The sequence below is a fragment of the Centropristis striata genome, chromosome 21 (genome assembly GCF_030273125.1).
Source record: "Centropristis striata isolate RG_2023a ecotype Rhode Island chromosome 21, C.striata_1.0, whole genome shotgun sequence".
NCBI classification, from domain to species: domain Eukaryota; kingdom Metazoa; phylum Chordata; class Actinopteri; order Perciformes; family Serranidae; genus Centropristis; species Centropristis striata.
In genome coordinates this window covers 28,952,590-28,967,500 of record NC_081537.1, presented here as the reverse complement: position 1 = coordinate 28,967,500, position 14,911 = coordinate 28,952,590, and the positions used below count along the sequence as shown (strand labels likewise).

Below are 14,911 nucleotides of genomic sequence, written 5' to 3'. Positions count from 1 at the left end.
TGATTTTGAATCTTTTTTACTTTCAAAACACTATCATGCTCAATAAAGAATTTTAAATGTTGCAGATGAGAACAAAGGTTGCAAATATAACATATAAGAGGGTTACATCCAGTTCTATCATTTTATACTGAATATATTTGATCTTGTCTCCAGTTTTACTTGGTATATCATCATCAAACTGAAACTGGCCTCATGGAGTTTACAGCCCGAACTTTAGAGGTAAATTTACAGTAGGGCTCCACGCTGCTTTGTTTTCTAGTCTGGATGATGAAGAAGTCATGCTTTGGAGCTTTTGGAGACTCCAGAGGGTTAATTTACATGTATGATCAATACAATAATCTGTTGATTGTAAAAGAAAAAGGAAAAAAGTTGATTTGACACATGCAAAGTGATTGAGTTTGTGTTCTTCCATCAGTTGTCAGTGTTTTTTATGACACTGTGCTGTGACTGACTAAATGTTTCTGTTGAAGACAACGTGTGTCAGTGTTTTGGTAGATTTGGTGAATTGTGTTAGTGTATTATTGTATTTTGGAAGTGTGTGTTTGTGTTTAGTTACACTGTGTGATTTTGAGCATGAAATTAACTGTTTGGAAAAGTGTGTGTATCAGGTGTGATGTCTGATGTGATTTCTAGTCTGATGTGATGAAGAAGTCTGGATTTGGAGCTTTTGGAGACTCCAGAGGGTTAAATGCGCACTTTGGTAATGAAATTGCATTTAGATATTTGCAATAAGCAAAGTGGCAATGCAATATATACATTGATTAAAAATTCAAATTATAGCTTAACCAATCACATTTCTTTGGTGGCCTTGAAGTGCAAATTACAACGGCAAATCACAAAACACAACAACAACAACACAGAAAACACAGTGTTTTCTGTTTTGTTGTTGTGTTTTGTGATTTGTTGTTGTGTTTTTTGATTTGTTGTTGTGTTTCCTGTTTTGTTGTTGTGTTTTTTGATTTTTTTTGTTGTGTTTTTTGATTTGTTATTGTGTTTTCTGTTTGTTGTTGTGTTTCTTGATTTGTCATTGTGTTTTCTGTTTTGTTGTTTTTTGATTTGTTGTTGTGTTTTTTGATTTGTTGTGTTTTCTGTTTTGTTGTTGTGTTTATGGATTTGCTGTTGTGTTTTCTGTTTTGTTGTTGTGTTTTGTGATTTGTTGTTATGTTTTCTGATTTGCTGTTGTGTTTCCTGTTTTGTTGTGTGTTTCTTTATTTGTTGTTGTGTTTTCTGTTTTGTTGTGTGTTCCTTGATTTGTTGTTGTGTTTTCTGTTTTGTTGTGTGTGTCTTGATTTGTTGTTATGTTTTCTGTTTTGTTGTTGTTTTCTGTTTCGTTGTTGTTTTCTGTTTCGTTGTTGCGTTTTTTGATTTGTTGTTGTGTTTTTTGATTTGTTGTGTTTTCTGGCCACCTACATTTCAGTTGGCTTTAGATTTCGAGAAAAAAAACACGAAAGGCGTTCTCCTGAGAGGATTTTATTTTGAAAGTTTTAGAATGTGTGGGCGGGTGTGTGCACTTGGCATCTCCAAGCAGTTGCGCTGTGGACGCACATCTGGAGAGCCGGTTCGGTCTGAATCTGAAACGAAGTGACCCCTTCAGCATCGCAGGGCGGAATAAATTCACTTCTTACATATTTTTTTTTACATTTGTCCACCTGTCGGCCTGTCAGCTCGATCTGCTGCTCATTTGATGCGTCACAGAGTCAGAGTGAAGTAAAGCTGCGACTCGGGCCCGTTGTTGGAGCGACCAGCCCGGCTACAGCAGCAGTTCCAACAGCTGGATGAGGGCTGGAAACATCTGCAGCGCCTGTTCCGGAGTGGAGCAGCAGCTGAACGGCTTTGTGACGCTTGTCCTGGATCAAACATCCCAGGAATGAAGCAAAGTCATCTGCGCGCATCACAGGCTGATCTGTCTTCGCTTAAAATTCTCTGGAAGACTTTAAGTAAGCAGGGTTATCCGAGTCCGTCAGACAGGAATGAATCACATGAAATCTCAAGACTTGCGTTCTCTCCCACCAAGACCTCCGTCTTTACCTGCAGCTTCATCAAAGAGACGGTTTGTCAAGCTGGGAAGGAAGACAAGTGATGGATCTCAGCAGTGAGTATGAACCACGATTTTCTCTTAGAAACTCATTGGCACAATCAGAGCCGGTCCAAGCCTCCATGGGGCCGTAATTCTATTTCTGCCAATAATATTGATTGTTGATCATCCCCACACCTACTATAAATTCATTGTGGCTCTGGCAGTGTTGTTTACATTATCCTATTGTCAGCCTGATATTTCTTCACACATTTAATCCTTAGAAGTATTCACATGACTTAACCCTTTGGAGTTTGGGGCTATTTTGTTGGTTTTGGATTCCTTTCAGTATAAACCACTTAAAAAATCTTTACCATGACTTGTTGGTATCATTGTTTTCAGCACAACCTCACCTATATGACCTGATTCTTATTACATTTTGACTTACTGGATCAACATTTTGAACACACAAAAACACAAAAAAATGACAAAAAAACACATGTAAAACAAACCAAAAACACACACAAAATTACAAAAAAACACACTCAAAACACACCAAAAACACAATAAAAATACAAAAAACACACAAAAATGACAAAAAACACACATCAAAAAACACAAAGAAATTACAAAAAACAGATAAAAACACAAAGAAATTACAAAAAAAACCCCCACAAAAGATCGCATTACAAATGCTAAATGCACAAAGATAAATTAGAAAAATCTCTGCAAAAAAAGTAAAATCATGTTAATACACTTCAAGGTGTTTTTTTTAACCATTGCTAAAAAAAAGGGTAAATGCATTAAATTGGACATGGAAACTTCTGGAAAAGCCAAAACAAGAAGTCGTGCTTCGGCGCTCTCATGGACTCCAGAGGGTTAAGGGGGTGGTCCAGTTAATTCCATAAATAATACCAATGCAATAATAACACAAATAATACCAATGAATGAATGTTTTCCAGGGTGTCACATATGGTTTTTAATCTAAAAATGTGTCACATTCAACTATAAGAGTGACATGAGGTTGATTTACACAGCAAACCAAATCGTAAATCATTGTATTTACTGTAAAAGTGTCATCTGGTTTATTATTTTTGACTTTTAAAAACGTGCAAACATACATTTATCTGGACGTTTTTCCTCCTCTTGCTCTTTCTTTCCTCTGCTACTGAAGGATATGTCCTTTTTTGCAACATTGTTTTGCCTCCAACTACCTGCGCTTTGGATGAGCAGTGCGCACTGCACGGCAGGAGGCAACGTAACCGCTGGAGCGGAGCTTTGATATTAAATAGAGGCAGTAAGAATCACTAGGCCTCAGCAGCATCACTTTGTTGACATAAAACGGCGTTCTTGTACAATAATATATCTTTGATCATATAGAAAGCATCACTCATACATGCACAATATTAAACAAAATATATTTTTTGTTAATTGTTCTTGGAGGCCCCCTAGTGGCCACGGGGCCCTAAGCAGTGCCTTGGGCCGGAGAACTAAAACATCTCTCTGTCTGTGCATTTATATATTTTTATATTTTATTGTTACTTTTAATCTAAGTCCTTTGTTATACGTTTAAAGGTCCATTCTGACCTCCTGAGTGTGTAACAGTCAGCTTCAAGCCAGATACTCCTTGGAAAGTAAGAACTTGATACTTTGCGATTTGTCAGAAAAGACACAAAATTACCCCAAAAAGAATCAAATTGACCACAAAATGACACAAAATGATAAAAAAAAAATCCCACAAAATTACCAAAAAATTACATAAAATTAAGCAAAAAAGGACTCAAATTGACTACAAAATGACAAAAAATGACCACAAAAGACACAAATTGCCCAAAAAACAAACAAAATGACCAAAGAAAGACAGAAAATTACCAAAAAAGACACAAATTGACCAAAAAAGACACAAATTGACCACAAAATGATCAAAAAAAGACAGGAAATGACCAAAAAAAGACAGAAAATGACCAAAAAAGACACAAATTGACCAAAAAAAGACCACAGTGGAGACAGAGCTGACTTCCAAAATGATTTGGCGACCCCCAGAAATCATCTCGTGACGCAATTGGGGTCGGGACCCCAAGGTTGAGAATAGCTGTTCTATTGGACAGTTAAGGTCTTTAATTGATTATGGTGGAGACAATGTTTAGATGGCATAAGGGAAAGTTAAAAAAAAATCCAACATTAAAGCATGTGTTTTAATAAATCCAACAAAACAATAAGAAAACAGCATTAACTTCTCATTAACCTCCACGCACAGCTGTGTTATGCATCAATATCTATCACAGACTTCAGTCAGTCGCACTAATATTATTAATTGGAAATCTTTTTCATCCAAGTGGTGGCGTAACTGCAGAGAACCTTTGAACCAGGGTGATAAGAAGCTTAGAGGTTTGGTCACAAGTAAAACAACACTTCATTATTTGGTTCATGTACTGAGAGAGCGGAGGGAGGCATGGTGAAGGAGAGCGGACGGCACTGTGCTGGGGACAGACGCTGCATTGAAGAAAGGTGATGATGATGTAGGTTTTCTGGAGGGGATTCTTATATATTGTCTCAATGTGAATCTATATGTAGCATATGTGGATATGTGTATTCTGCTTCTCATGCTTCCTTTTTCCCCTTCTACTAAATACTACACTGTAAAAAATGTTTGTAGATTTTACGGTGAAAACTGCTAAACCATGACAGTAAAAGACGTACAATGATAAATGGGTTAATTCAGTTTCAGTTTTTTAATTTTTTAAATAAATTACTCCACTGTAAAATACACTGGCACTGTGTTTGCCATCATTTTTGCATTTATTTTTTGTAAAAATACTTTTCTCACTGTTAAATGTACTAAACACCATATCTCGAGCAGAAATATACTGTGATATTTAATGGGAAAATCTGTAATTCATGCGGCATTTATAAAGTATTTTCTTGTCAATTATATGGCAGAACAGCGTTTCTTTTGATGGAAAAACGTTTTATTTTTTACGGTAAAATATGGATTAAAATGAGAATTTTAAATGTGAAATCAACAGTGCTAATATAATTTTACCGTAAAATTAGAAAAAGTTGCACCGTATTTATTAGGGTAAAGTTCTGGCAACCACAGCTGCCGGTTTTTTACCGTAAGAACAACAGGTATTTTTTTTTTTGCTGTGTAGGGCTGCCCCGGATACCAGTTTTTGGTCTCCAGAGCTTCCGTACTATTCAAATATTCTAGTTTTCTGAGGGATGCTGAGCATGAGTCTGTGTTCGGAACTCAGGCTTAAGTTTATTGCACTTTATTCTGCATAAATTAGTTTACTTGCCTGCTGACTTTTCCTCTGTACAAAGCTTAATACCGACAGAACAACATGGTTGAACTTCAGCCTTCATGTACAGTTTTTCAGCCTAATGGGACTTCTAGACACAATGCGGTCTGAACTGTGCTCACCGCTGGGTTAAACATATCTACAAGGCCAAGTTGAAGATGGTTGACCTGATCGTAAGAAGGGCTGCACGATTATGGCCAAAATGATAATCACGATTATTTTGATCAATATTGTAATCACTATTATTAATCACGATTATTCATCATGTTAGGGAAAACATCTGTATTTTTATTGCACTATTTTTAAACAAACAAGAGGAACAGTTTGTAGTGTGTGTCACGGAGTGTCTGGTGCTTGTTGTAAACAAACAGAGATCGCTAAGTGAACACCTCCTGCAGCAGCAGCACATACACACTGTACTGCTACAGAGCTAACTGTAAGCCTCTTACACTGTAAGTCTATTTGTAGACTGGACACTAAGGGGTTAACATCCCTTCCGGCTCTGCAGCTGGGAGAGACTGCTGCAGGAGGACTGTGTGGGGGCCGGTGGTTCGTTAAGAAGAGTAAGAAGGAGTCTTTACACCAGAAAGAGTCGCTGGATGTGTCGCCAGTCGCTTTTTAGAAAAAAAGTCACTAAGGGGGTCTGAAAAGTTGCTGAATGAAGCAACAAATTTGCGAAGTTAGCAACACTTCTTCACCGGCTTTTACAAATGGCGTGTGTTGTTGTGGCGTCCAGTACTATGTCACATCCTGCTTAGCGTTCTATCCAATCAGCAACCAGGCTTTTTTCAGGGGAGAAAAACAGCCCCGCCCCCTGGTGGTTGGTGGACTACTGGTGTAGAAAGTGCTTCATTAAATATGCAGGCATCCCGCATTTTAAAATGGAAATATCGCCAACGATCAGGTTAATTTAATCGTGGTGGCCAAAATCGTGTCCAATTAAAATTTGATTAATTGTGCAGCCCTAATCGTAAGGTCGGCTATTCGATCCCTGACCATGGCACATCAAGGCAGTTGAAGTATCATTGGGCAAGATACCGAACCCCGAATTGCTCCTGATGGTGCCTTCTCCTGAGAATGGATGGATTAGTGATGGTGGGAGGCGACCCCATGTAGGGTAGCCTTGGCCACCATTGTACGAATGTGTGTATGAATGTGTGAATGATGATCTTTAGTGTTAAAGCACTTTGAATGGTCGCTTCAACCAGAAATATCGCTATACAAGTGCAGGCCATTTACCATTTTGTGTGCTGCCGTTGTGGCACAATGCAAGCCAAAGAGCAGCTAATATTGGTAGTGAGAGCGACAAGTTGGCAGACTGTCGAGCCATCACTCCACCCTTTCCTCTGCTTATGTGTGTGTGTGTGTGTGTGTGTGTGTGTGTGTGTGTGAGCAAACCTGCATGAAACACAGGAGATAAAAACTAGTGTGACAGTAAATGCTAATAAAACGCAGTAAACCTATTTAACTTTCCATTGCAGACAGTACCTTCAGTACTCTCAGCTGATCACCATGAACACCACAGCTTGTAACGGCAGTGACATCATCTTCAGTGGGACAATTTGTACGGCTACCATTTTTAAAAAAAGAGGTGGTCTCTGTGTAATGTAAAGGAGTGAATAAAAAATATTGTGGCTGCTATAGATAAACTTCATCTTCCTTTTTGTCGCACTACACATACTCAGTTTTCTTTTGCTTATAGAAGCTCTATACTTTGGAATTCTCATGTTCATGTAGTTAAATTATCTTCATCCCTCAATAATTTTGAGTTCAGACTGAAAGCTTACCTGTTAAATCAAGACTCCTAATAGTTTATTTTCCAGTATAGTTATCATTGGATCATTATCTCTTATACATGCTCATACACTCAAATACAAACACAATTATTCTACCTTTATACACACCCATGTTGTTTTTCTGACTTTTTGTATTGCTTTCTTTTTTGTTGTTATTTGTTGTTGCTTTCTCTCATTGTTGTTGATTTATTTTTGAATTGCTGTACATTTCTTGGGGAGGTGCTTTTTATAAGCCCATATAGGTTTTTTTTAACATCTCCTGCACTTACTATTCTTGTTTCATTTCGTTTTTTTGTAATTGTCTTTTCTTATGGTGCAAATAAATAAATAAATAAATAGTAGCTTGGCTGCCTCATTTTAACTCCATCTTCTAGTAGAGACTCAGTTCACTTTGAACCCCAGCTAGGGTGCTACCAAAAAACATTATTCAACTTGCTAATAGCAAACCAAAGAAGAGTGAGTCAAGTTGTGTAGAGCCATGCAGTACCATGGAGTGGAAATACAGTAAAGTTCAGGAGCGTAGGTACAGATAAGCTGGTAAGGATTTAGTGTCTTGCTGGACTCTCATCAAGTATCTTTCTCTTCTTTATTCTCAGATCAGCTTCTTCCACTGGCAGTTCATCCACCAACAGGTCAGCAGAGGGTGTTTCCATCAAACAGCCCAGCAAGAGCCGTATCCGTCGCCAAACTAACCGTCTCTCAGGTGTCTTCCACCGCGGCCCGGCCGTCAACTCAGGCTCCATGGCACTGACAGCAGGCATCAGGGCCTCACTGTCCATCCCAGCCAGGAAGGGAAGCTGTACGTCTTAATGACTTTACATTTCTCTTTGCCTGTTTGTACAGGGATTTTGTTGTTATTACATAATGTATCCTGACGCATCGCTTCATGTGATGTGTTACAAAATCAAAATGTTTTATGGTCGCTGTTTTAGGGCGCTTTCACACCTATCTCGTGTGGTCCGGACTAGGACTTTTCAGTTTGATCTGAACCTAAATTCCAGCTGTGAAAGTTGCCGTGGTCCGCACCAAAGGACCAAAGTTTGTTCCGACCAAAAGAGGTGGTCTCGGTCTGGACCAAATGAACCAAGGTCCGAACCTTTTGCAGTTTGAAAACAACTTTTTTTATAGTTCGGACCTTCGTATCAATGACAGGAAGTTTTCTGCCATAACTCCATTTTCTCCTCCTCTCCTGTCGACGGTGATACAGTTTTCGCATGATGACGAGGCTCATCTTGCGAATACCAAGTACTCTTACGTATTGCTCATTAAGCTGGTGTTGCTGGTAGCAAAAGACCAGCAAAAGTATTACCACAGGTAAAAGGTGGCTTGCTGGATTCATTTAGTGTAAACACGTTAAGGAAGTAACACTGACGTCAGATGCTGGCCGACCTAGCAACGCAGCGTAACCAAAACAAAATGAGCCACGGAAGTACACAGGGAGATGACGTGTCCAGTTGAATTGTCTTGTAAAGTCCCTTATTCCTTTTGCAGTGTGAAACCAAAACCAACAGGACCAAATGTATACAATGTAACAGAACACAGACCTGGTTCAGATCTAGATGAAGGTCCATCTGTCCGATGGGACATCATCCCAAAAAAATAAAAACCCATTGGTCTGAAGTTGCTCAAAAAAATATACACTCTCCATGGATTTTTTTTAAGCAAAATCTTTCCCCAACCCTATCTAAGTTGTTTTGCTCCTAAACCTTACCATTCCTTGATCACAGCCTTGTCACCCCATAAAACATAATTAGCCGTGTTTTGACTAGGGGGGAAAGTGGCCACCAGGAAAGTTTCAGGCCACTCCCTCTCAAAAGCCCACTCATTCTGTTTGTCTCCACTACAAGTTAGCCCCCAGAGGGATTTAGAGACTCCGGAGGTGATGTATGGTTTCCGCCGTCGCTAACTGTGCTCAACGTCAGCAGCTGAAAGCAGCATGGCTAATTATGCACAGAGTCTCCGCTGATCATAAACATAGTGATTTTGAATTAACGGCATCGCTTACTGTGTACAGAGTGTCTGGTGCTTGTTATAAACAAACAGAGATCGATAAGCGAACAACTTAGCCTGTTAGCAATTTGCAGACTGGACGCCAAGGGGTTAACATCCCCTCCGGCTCTGTGACTGCAGCTGGGAGAGACTGCTGCAGGAGGACTGTGCCGATTCGACTCGTTCTTAATCTTCTTAATGAGCCACCGGTTATACTCGTTAAGAAGAGTGAGAACAAGTCTCCAAAAGTCTCCAATAACACCAGAAAAAGTTGCTGGATTTGTCTCCAGTCGCTTTCTTGAAAATAGTTGCTATGAGGGTCTGAAAAGTCGCTAAATTTAGCAAAAAAGTCACTAAGTTGGGAACAATGCTTTGCCGGCTTTTACAAATGGCTTGTGTTGTTGTTGTGTAGAGTACTACGTCACATCCAGCTTAGCGATCTATCCAAGCAGTACCCAGGCTGTTTTCAGGGGAGAAAGAAGACCCTGCTCTTCCACAGGGACTAAAAGAGTCCTGACAAAAGTCCGCTCCGGACTGCTCGTATTTAAATTAGGGGCGTTTAGGCAAGTGAGGGACTTAAATGTGGGCTTTAAACTAGCATCGAGTTCAATTTTAAACACTTCCACTGTTAGTTGTGTTCTACATCCATAAATGCCTGTTAATTGTAACCATTGATTGACTATTTTGTATATCGATATTGGCAAATTGGTACAAAGAATTGGTTTATTGGATACAAGCTGCCTCATTAGTGTTTATGATACAATAGGATTATCTTTCCTATTGGGTTTATGGTAAATCTGCCATCAGTACTAATGAACCAACCACAACTGAGACCAAGCATTAAAACTTCCCTTTGTTGTCATGTCATGTCATACAGTTATCTCTGCAGATGTTTTAAAAGCAGACGACCCATCTGAGCTGTCCAATCAGATAACTGCTCCAGGAATCCTGAAGATCTTCGGCAGTGAAATCTGTGAGGGAGCTCATTATAAGAGCGTCCTGGCCACCACACACTCCAGTGCAAAAGAACTCGTCAAAGAGGCCCTTGAGCGGTAAGGCCATGTGTAATCTGTTCACGTGTGTGTGTGTGTGTATGTGTGCGTGTGTCTGCCTGCCATATGTGTCTACTTTGCATGTGGGGCCTTGTGTGTCTACTTGAGTGAGTTATATTATGTTCATCCACATGTTGCCTCTGCCGTAATATACCATTGTGCTACACCATTTGTATATAAAAGCAGTCAGAACAGTCATTGACGCACAAAACTTTGGCAGTCGAAGAAAGGAGAACATGTTCATGTTGATGTGATTAGTATATTTCAAATGAACCAAGTCGGCCTGACCCGTTATTCTGTTTATTATAATTGCAGTACAGGGTGCTCAGTGTTGGTACTGGCCAAATAGTTTATTTAGTAGTTCTGAAAAGGTCTAGAGCAAACCACAGATTTGTGTGAAAGACAGCCAGTGTCTGCCAGGGCTGTAATGTGGCCTCTCTGGAGAGTGAATGTCTGTCAGTCTTTGCTTATGTTTCAGCCAAAAACATAATGGAATGATTAACAAGTGGTATTCAGCTTGTAGAGGAAAGACTAAATCATTTTCTTTTCCCTCAGTGAAAATTTACACTGCAGCAGTGACATTTAGCCGTATCATTACTGGATCTCTTGTTTAGTAATGGGTTGGCAAATACATTAAGCACACTGCATGATCATGACTGTTGATAGGTAATTTCTTTACTGTAAGCTGGTCTAATGAAATATCTCTGATAATGACATTATGATAATGAGATTGAAGAAAGTAATAAAAACAGTTTAGTGGTGGTTTCCATTAAGGCTGCTCTAATCACAATTTTTAGATTACTTATGGATCAAATTACAATGTATAATGTAAAAGGAGGTGCAAATCCACTGATAACCACCCAACTCTGCAGTTCCCTCTGCTTTATGGAGCGTTGAATTGCAGAGTGGAGCAGTTCAATCCATTCCCAATGAGAACAACGCTATGAGTGAAGTGCTATAGATGTTCACCCGCCAAAAAAGAGGGCAGACTTGTGACTGTAACTCCAATATACTCATTAGGGCTGAACAATTAATCGAATTTTAACCGTGATCACGATTTTGGCCCCCACGATTAAATTAACCTGATTGTCTGCGATGTTTCCATTTTAAAATGCGGCTCTCCTGCATATCTAATCAAGCAGTTTCTACACCAATAGTCCACCAACCACTAATACTAATACTCATGTAAACACACATGCTTCATTTAAAATTCTGTGCAACTGACTATGTTGTCATCAGCTGCTACAGTTCAACCAGCTTGTTAGCTAGTTAACGTAGTGTGTTTCATATTCGTAATTTTTTAACTCCAAAAAGCTATGTTGCTTATCAACAGAGCTGCCAAGTGTCACGCTTTGAGTGTGACAGTCACGCAATTTAACCCATTCTCACACCACACGCCACACTTGACATTTCTCACGCTTATATTTCCCCATTCAATACCCTGTATTTATTTTTTTCATCCTAATAAACTTTCGTCCTCGCGGCTTGCCGTATCTCGAGTAACTCTGATTCACTGACCGAGATAACCAATCCCAGACCAATCCATCAGTCCTTTGTGCCTAAATCTAACCAACCGCGGAAGGCACCACGCAATATAAACCAATCAGAAGCAACGAAAGGCGGGTCTTGGCGTCTCTAACTTTCTTTCGCACACAACAGCGCCGACATTTAAAACCCACTCGACGTTGCTTGAAGACAGATGGTAATTAACTACTCAATTTTGTTGACAGTTGATTCACTGTTTCTCCTTGAGTTTCCTAGTTAATATGTACTGTTTTAAGGCTGCTATAAGTCTATCACTGTCCTGTATTTGTTGCAGAGCTGTGTAACATTTATTTGCCTCTACTCTTGACCAGTTCACACTTGAAAAAGAGACTCTAACGTTAGTCTCAATGTGTGTGTGTGTGTGTGTGTGTGTGTATGTTAGAGTTACAGACTTGTGAATATCAATTTAGACCCCCCTAAAGCAGTGTTTCTCAAAATTCTAAATTTCAAGGTCTATCCTTAACTCTGACAGTGTACAAATGGAACCAAATTAGCTTTATTGGCATGAATGGTATCAACCTTTGTTGCCAAAAGCAGAACATACATACAGACATGCAATTCAATTACAATACAATTAATACAATACATTAAATATTAATACAAACATATTAAATATTTTACATTAAATATATTTCATATTAAATCTCTCTCCTTCGCGCTCTCGCTCTCTCTCTCTTTTGGCAAACATGGCGGAAGGCGGAGCAGACACGCCCATAGACAAATAGACGCAGCATCAGCTGCTGTGACGCGAGAAATTCGGCCGCCGTCTTGGAGTGGTGATCCGCTCCACTCAGTGTAATTAGTTTGACAGGAGCATATAACTGTCAGCGCATTTAATTAATCTTACCTCACTGAATACTACTGATTTTCACGCGTTTTTTTGTCATACGTGTAGCTATGATAAAGGACACATGTTTTGGCATGTCTTATTATTCATAGTTGGCTTAACAGTAATTGAATATTCTTATATGCTATAAGTGACCAGACGTCCGAGATAAAAAAAAAAAAGACACAAAATAACTAAAAAAAATCACACAAAATGACAGAAAAAAACCTAAATTACTTTAAAAAAAAAGAAAGAAAATGACAGAAAAAAAGACACAAAATTACTAAAAAAAACACAAAATGACAGAAAAAACCTGAATTACTTTTAAAAAGACACAAAATGACCTAAAAAAGACACAAAAAAAACAAAAAGACACAAAATAACTAAAAAGGACACAAAATGACAAAAAACTAAATTACTTAAAAAAGACACAAAATGACAAAAAAGACACAAAATGACAGAAAAAAGACACAAAATAACTAAAAAGGACACAAAATGACCAAAAAAAGACACAAAATAACTAAAAAAGACACAAAATGACCAAAAAAAGTGCCAAGGGAAAGAGAAAGATGGCCTATATCTTACATTTTGTTGTCCAAGTAGCTGTTACTTTGTTCAGTGACAATAAAGTTCAATCTAATCTATTCTAATGACTGTTGATTGAGGGTGTGTGGTGGCAGCGGGGCTCAATGGGTGCTCAGCAGCCCTAAAGCTCTGACCCTCGACTCGCCCCTGGCCGCTGGCATGTAGGTGAGGACATCAGTCTTAAGGAATAAATCGACGTTAAAAGGCCAAAGTCATCATGGTGCTAGAGTCTCACTCTTGTCATTTTCTGAAACTTGGCAGCCCTGTTATCAAACAAAAATGATACAACGACATGAAAGAACTCAGTAAATATTTAAAACTGTGCTCTTCCAAATTGATTGACTATCAGCACAGTTTAAGTCCATTCTCACTACTTCACCACCTTCATTTCCAGCAGCAATGGTTAGCTTTTTTCTAAAAAATGGCGCTGATAAATCCACTGAAAGCAACCTGCAAAGCAAGAACTTCATGGCAGATGGATCAAGTTAGTGACTAGCTGGTAAACATAGTGGAGTATAAAAAGTCTACTAAAGAGACAGAAATGTCCTGTTAGGAGCTGGCTAAGACCAAACTAGAGGTAAAAGTCAATTGAATTTTGGAACATTCATATGGTGGCCGGAAAAACTAAGAAACACAAAAACTCAAAATTTAATAAAGCATCTGCATGTCTGCTGGATGTGTAAATAGGTAATTTGCTTCTACATTAACTGTATTATCATTTGGCCCCTTTTTATTGAGAATTCTGGGTTGTGGGCAGTGAATTTTTAGGGGGAGATAGCAGGTCAACAATAAATGCCACATACAAGTGGTGTACATCATCTGAAAGCTGGGGATCCGAAGATACATTTGTGTGTCATGTTGTTCTGGTCATAAATAGAAATTACTTAATTAATCAATTAATTAAACGTTTTGAGGTGTACAGTATAAGGATTCAGACCATGGACGTATAAGTCCATTCCCATGCTTGACTATGTCCCATAATGTGTTTGCAATTGGATGGTGAGCACTTCTGTACTTTACACGTCTGAGAATCCCTCTTATTTGAAGTCATACAGCTCTAGTTTGTGGTTGTAAAGTTTCATGAGGCTTTGAAGTCACAATAGGTCATTTTATTCAATGAGGTCAAGTTTCAAGAAATGCTCCCATGGGCTCCTATGGAAAATAATATCATCTTACATGAATAAAAGGGGGCACATTGAATCCACAAGAGTCTCAGCTTTCCAGTGATACCCAATTAATGTAATTCAAAGCCTGTTTAGGGACCCCAGAATGCAGAAATATTAGGCTATATCAATATAATGATAATCCTCCTATTTATTCTCTCTAGGTATGGCCTGGGCAAGGAGGAGGCAGAGTCCTATGTTCTGTGTGACACCATCGGCTCCACTGGAAGTCATCAGTGGAAGACAGAAGGCTTCAGAGTCGTGAGCGACAATGAGAAGCCCCTCCTCCTGCAGTCACTATGGAAACCCAGGGAAGGCCTGGTGAGACGATTCGAAATCCAGAGGAGAAGCTCAGTGGAGGAGATTACATCCAAAGACAAAGACACCATTACTGCTGGTACAGTGTCTGACTGATCATTACACAGCCTACCACATCCTTATTCAGGCTGTCTGCATGCCCTGGAACAACAGTTGGTCCCATTAAATGAAGTATTGTCAGTATTAAACCCAGTTTTAGAGTTCTCACAGTAAAAATGTGGTTTGTTGGCACACAGTTTTTCCACTGAAAATTAGCCAAGCCACACAGACCAATTTTAATGCTTCTACAATTTCTTCTTTTCTCTCTTTTGAATTTGGGCT

The 14,911-nt window shown here is 39.0% G+C and overlaps 1 protein-coding gene across 1 annotated transcript in view; it reads left to right on the top strand.

The window, feature by feature from the left end:
• Window positions 1-1,528: 1,528 nt before the first annotated feature.
• The window catches only part of LOC131959696 (ras-associating and dilute domain-containing protein-like), a 65,724-nt gene continuing 52,341 nt past the window's right edge, over window positions 1,529-14,911 (top strand). Inside the window, exons 1-4 of the mRNA XM_059324911.1 lie at window positions 1,529-2,092; window positions 7,709-7,911; window positions 9,979-10,153; window positions 14,437-14,669. Of these exons, the coding sequence (XP_059180894.1) occupies window positions 1,971-2,092; window positions 7,709-7,911; window positions 9,979-10,153; window positions 14,437-14,669 (733 nt within the window). The 5' untranslated portion in view covers window positions 1,529-1,970. The remainder of the gene's footprint in view (window positions 2,093-7,708; window positions 7,912-9,978; window positions 10,154-14,436; window positions 14,670-14,911) is intronic.